This window comes from Cyprinodon variegatus, unplaced genomic scaffold (assembly GCF_000732505.1).
Source record: "Cyprinodon variegatus isolate N-32 unplaced genomic scaffold, C_variegatus-1.0 Scaffold50, whole genome shotgun sequence".
Taxonomy (NCBI): domain Eukaryota; kingdom Metazoa; phylum Chordata; class Actinopteri; order Cyprinodontiformes; family Cyprinodontidae; genus Cyprinodon; species Cyprinodon variegatus.
The window spans coordinates 1,199,956-1,205,795 of NW_015150503.1; the positions used below are offsets into that span (position 1 = coordinate 1,199,956).

A 5,840-nucleotide genomic window follows, 5' to 3' on the forward strand; every position below is an offset into this window, starting at 1 on the left:
CTGAACTGAACTGAACTGAACTGAACTGAACTGAACTGAACTGAACTGAACCAAAATGAACTGAACTGAACTGAACTGAAGATTTTTTGCTTATAAAAGTCCTTGCTGGCTCAGAACTTCTTCAAGTGAGGATTCATTTATTCGAGTTTCATTTGAAGTTTCAATTTTTTTGGCCATCAGAAAACAAATAATCGATGTATTTAGATGCCAAAGATTTCCTTTTCCTGATTTTTTTATTTTTTTAAAGGAAAAATAATCCATGCATTTCTTTAGAATGAACTTGTCTGTTAAAATGCAATGTTTGTTAAATCTTTGAAGGAACCCTGAATTCATACAAACTATCTCTTTTTTTTCTTCTTTTTCTGTAGGACCATTCACCCCAAAATGAAAACTGAGCTGAAGGAGCAGGATGGCTTTAAACTCTAAACACCTTGGATCACACTTGTTTTGATAACCAATCATAAAAACCAAACCGAACTTTAAAAAGGGACTAAAAGCCTAGTTTCTGATTTGGATCATATCCGGACCACAGCCATCATGCCGATCCTCAAGCAGCTGGTGAACAACTCCAGCCAGTCCAAGAGGAGGTCCCGGGGCGACCTGACGGTGGAAATGATCAGCGCTCCGATGGGGGACTTCCGTCACACCATGCACGTGGGTCGAGGCGGCGACGCCTTCGGAGACACTTCGTTTCTCAGCTCCAGATCGGGGGAACCTCCGAGGGAACCCCCGACGAAACAGGCCTCGCCAGGTCTCAAACCGGGACTGCTCAGCCGCACCTTCAGAAGCAGCAAGCGCTCCCATTCTGTCAACCGAGGAGATAACCTGGGGTACAGTACAGGAAGTCTGCCGTCCGGCTCGACTCAGTTTGTGAAAACCGCCACATCCCTGCCTTACCTGAATGATGACAGTTCCAGCAGGAGCAACGCGCTGCCAAATAGCGCCTCCAGTCCGATGAAGACGCTGGCAGAAGCAGAAAAGAAGCCGATGAACGGCGGGGCAGCTTTGGCTACGATTGATCCGGAGCTTGAAGAGCGGAATTTCGGTGAAATCAAGGAGCTGCCTCCGTCCATGCCTAAAAGAAGTGGGATGAAACACGCAGAGTCCATAATGTCCTTCCACATTGACCTGGGTCCCTCCATGCTGGGGGACATCCTGAGCGTGATGGAGAAGAAGAGCTGGGAAGACGACGACCTCGGCTACGAGGAAGGCAGAGTTAACGAGGAGCACGCGTCGCCGTCCCACATCCCTCACATCGACGACGACGACGCAGAGGAGCGGGCTCCTTCCAGACCGCCTCGCGGCGAATACCAGCTCCAGCAAACGGCCGAAGCGGATCCACACATTCCAGAGCTAAACGACAGGAACCACCACAACACGGATAGCTGCTCCGTGTCCAGCTCCGGCTCAGAAAAACCTCAGTACAACGTCCACGACGCCGACGCCGACAGCGCAAAGTACAGTTCGCCACGCGGGGAGGATGACTTCACCTTCATGGATCAGGAGGACGATGAGATCAGAGTTTAGATTCAGCAGAACTCTGTGCCATAAAGCAAAAAAATAACAGATCAGGCTAATGTTAGATCAGTTATATCAACACTATAAATAATCAGCCTTTATTCACTTTATAGCAAGGAGATGGAAAACAGACTGCTTTAAAAGTATATTTTTTGAAATGTTTGGATTGGTTGATGCTATTTTTACCATATTTTTTCAAGTCTGAAATGATAAAATTGAAGAAAAATCAGCAGGGGAGAGCGGAGGAGTAAAAGGTTTGGGCAGGATTGAACAGCAGATGAGAATGTGGAGCTAAAGGACAAGAAATAAAAAGTTTATTTTGTAATCCGAGCAGTTTGCAGGTGTAGACACTACAGACGGAGATATTACTTTCGTTCAGGTCTGAGTTTGCTGTTAAATCATTTTGTGTACAGACACTATCAGGAAGTTAGTCCATCATAGGCTCTTATATATGAGGCAAGTTCATTTTATTTGACATTTTATTCCTCTGTGGAATGTAACATTTTAGAATAGTTTTTTTTTTAAGGGGTTAATTGGTTGTAGTAATTTTCCGTCTTAAAGGTTTTAGTATATTTGGTTGAGGTACGACTCTAAGGTACTACGCTGTGATCAGTTTCACTGTCACCATGTGATCAGCTTCAGAAATCAGATTTTTTTTTAAATAATGTTGCATAATTTCTGCTTACGACATCATGACGCCTTATATCAGTTTCTTGGATGCACAAAAGAGCAACTGCATAACTTTTTAATCCTCTGCAAACTGCAGACGGCTTTTTTAGATGTATTTTCTTTTCCAATACGCAGTGATGTTGTTGTTTTATTGAAAATGCATAAATGTATTCATTGACGTTATTGAAGGTGGCTCTTTAAAGTCTACCCAGTCCCCTCTAAAATACCAGGTTTTAACATTCTGAGAAGAGATTTCACAGTTTTTTCAACATTTTAACACAATTTATCCACATTTAACAAACAAATTTTGTTAATATTATCCATAATAAAAGAAAATATAAAAAAAAAAAGCTGCTATAGCCAATGTTTTGGTACCTTTAGCATTAATTTATAGATATTAAAGATGCAGATGTAAGATTGTTTTTATTTATCCTATCTAAATGATGTCTCAGCATATCCAAATTCAGCTTCAGTATTTTGGCCATCTGTAGTTCACATCAACCCTCCATTACAGTGAATCCAGTTGACCTTTTACATGCAACAGACCCCCCTTTTCTCCCATATCTGAGGAAAGAAGTCCATTTTTTATTTTTTTTCCCCAAACAGCATATCAGTTATCTAAAGCAGCGGTTTCCAACCTTTTTTTGTGCCACCGACCGGTTATATGTCAGACAATATTTTCACGGACCGGCCTTTAAAGTATGGGAGATAAATACGGCCAAATAAAATGATCCGACTGGCATAAAATCAAATACAAACAGCAAAACTCACCATTATGTCGAATTAGCGGGAGCCCTGAGCTTGTTTCTCCGAAAAAAAAAAAAAACGGTCCCATCTAGGCGTAATCGGAGACAATGACAGACGAAGTGTGCTCCTGATGTCCAGTCTGCTCCGTAGCTTCGTTTTGGTTGCTGTAACCGCAGAAAATCCCGCTTCACAAAGATAGGATGTTATATAAACACTGCAAAAAATTGAAATCTAAATAAGTCAAAGCTCAAATTAAATGCATTTTTCTTGAATTGAGGAGGTAAGTGAGACACTTTGCCAATGGAACAAGACAAGACATTTAATATCCGAAAAAAAAGAAAAAAACTGCTTTGATTTATTTCAAGTGTATATTATCTAATTATCTTGTTTTAGGAGTAAAAATACTCATTCCAGTGGCAGATCATCTTATTTACCTGCTCAAATTCAGGGTAAATACACTTAATTTAAGCCATTTTTTACTTATTTCTAGATGTTTTTGCAGTGTAGGATGAGTCTTGACCTGAATTAACCTGTTTCAAGAGGCACAGATGCACCAAATTATGTAATTGGGAGAGAATACCCACATTTTGTATATTTTTTCAAAATAAAACGTCACTCAGACTCTGATTGTGGATAAATATATATATATATATATATATATATATATAATCTTTTGAAAATGACCGACCGACGGTTGGGGACGGCTGATCTAAATCACATATCAAACTTCAGGTCCGTGGGCCAAATCTGGCCCCTAAAGGCAATTTATCCGGCCGTGCAGAAGCAAAAAATTATGTCATAAAGAAGAGTATAAAGTTTTTTAAAACTGCTATTTTAACTTTACTCTCATTTATTCTGCAGAGCATTTTTTTTATAAACAAAATGGGGAAATATAGAGTTAGATTTATACAGCTTCATTAGCCCAGACAGGCTGATATTGATGTATCTTTGGTTGAAAATACCCTGAACCGGTGAACTATAGTGGCAGCTCTGTCCTCTGAACAGGAAACTGTTTCCATTCAGGAAGATGAATTAAAGCGTGGTCAATATTGGCACAATAACTTACAGAAAATTGAAGATAACAAGGAATAAATGTTTTCAGCATCACCGTGTATCTTAATAAACATTGCTGAGTCAGTAGACGTCGCCCAGCCATGATATGAATACATTCCTGTGCTTCAACCTTCAGTTTAAAGGTTTAAAAGCTAATTTATGCTTCAGTTTTTCCCTCCTAACAGATTTCCGTCGGCCTCTGCATGGCGTATGTCTTCCATGTGCAAAGAATTTTGTAAATTATATTTATTAAAAGTATTTTTTATCTCCAAACCTGGTATTTTACGGGGTGTGCGTAATACTTGGGAGGAGCTGAAGCATTAGGAGGTCAGTTTCTCCGAGAGTCATTTTAAAAACATTTGGCTTGTATTTCAAAGCAGGAAGGAGTCAGAGAAATGTGTTCAGTGTTAAAGTGCAGGCGGCCAACAGAAGGTTTTTGGTATGTCTGTGAGCGCCAAAAAAAAAAGGAACATTTTCTTCTCTTAGCTGTTTCCACCTGAGAAAGGTGATAATATTGATCGTCTCTTTGCAACTGAAATCAAACTGCAGGATTTTATACAACAATGTTATGAGCTGGTCTGTTTTTTTTTTTGTCATTAAATATTTGATTCCCCCCCAACTTTCAGCAGCTGGAACATCCAGGTGGGCTTTTTGATCTTCAGCCTTTCTAAATGCGTTAGGGTCTGCTTTACGCCACAGGTTTAGCTATAAATTAGAGAGGAGTGCTTTCCTCCCTACATCAGAGAGAAACGTGACCTTTTCATTTAATTCGGTGCTAGAAAACTAATTGGCACCTTTTAACGAATAGAAGCTTTGAATTTTCCGCTGTGGAACAGCTGCAGGTGTGCACACACAGAATCCGGATGCTGTGCAAGTTATTTCAAAAGCTGGAACAAATCGGGTTCAAAAAGCTTCAATTTTAAAAGGATATCTGCAGGAAATTACCAAACATGTTGATTTACACTAAAGTTCTACCCACCTTCACCAGACTGGGTCATAATTAGCTCCATCAAACAAACTTGTGAGGATTTTTTTTGTGGTTTTTATCAGAGATGAGTCACTTTAAATGTCTCTTCCCGTGAATGTGTTCCTCCTTCTATTTCTGTAGAGGATTAATATGCAGAGAGAAATGTTTCCTTCTCAATTTTTTCCATTTATCTTAATGCAAACAGAAACCCTCAACCAACCAGTCCATTTTAATAGGCAGCTTTAATGTGGAAACCAGCTGACATTTCCTGCTCACGAAGCAGGATTACTAGTTTTTCCAAGGTAACTTCAGACTGCAGTTACCTTCAACACTAGGGGTTATCACCATGGTAACAACCCACTACTTTCTAGATTCCTTCAAAAATTTATATAATAGAAATCACAGGTTGCAAGAACTTTGACATGTATCCCAGCAAAGCTCAGTCTTCTGTAGCCTCTGATACTGAGATTGATTGATATTCAGGATGGAGATGAGAAACTATTTCCCACTTTATTCTCTTGCTAAGGTTTCTGCTTTGCCATAGAAATGGAAAGAGCTAAGTAAGAACTGACCAGTGGAACCAGTTTGGTGGAAACCCCAAGAAAAGAAAGAAAACATTTGGCATTTGTGCTGATGAGTTGGAGGTGCGGCTATTTGTGATTTAATGTCTTTCCTGACAAAGTATTTGGTAATTCGGCTCTTTATGCTCCATTTTAACTCATGTTTTATTGCATATTTATTTTAAAGGAAAAGTCCGGTCAGCAAGGAATAATCAATAGATCATTATTTATAACTAAAACGAATACGTTTGCAGTAGGGATGGAACGGTTTATGAAAACCGTCCGAACCGTTCGGTTCGACTGTCTCGGTTCGGTTCGCGTGTGTT

General features: G+C 39.8%; 1 protein-coding gene across 1 annotated transcript in view; it reads left to right on the top strand.

The window, feature by feature from the left end:
• LOC107082329 (cdc42 effector protein 4-like) overlaps positions 1 to 1,564 on the top strand; it is a 58,141-nt gene extending 56,577 nt beyond the window's left edge. Inside the window, exon 2 of the mRNA XM_015370946.1 lies at positions 369 to 1,564. Coding sequence (XP_015226432.1) covers positions 538 to 1,527 — 990 coding nt within the window. The 5' untranslated portion in view covers positions 369 to 537 and the 3' untranslated portion in view covers positions 1,528 to 1,564. The remainder of the gene's footprint in view (positions 1 to 368) is intronic.
• The last annotated feature ends 4,276 nt before the right edge of the window (positions 1,565 to 5,840 follow it).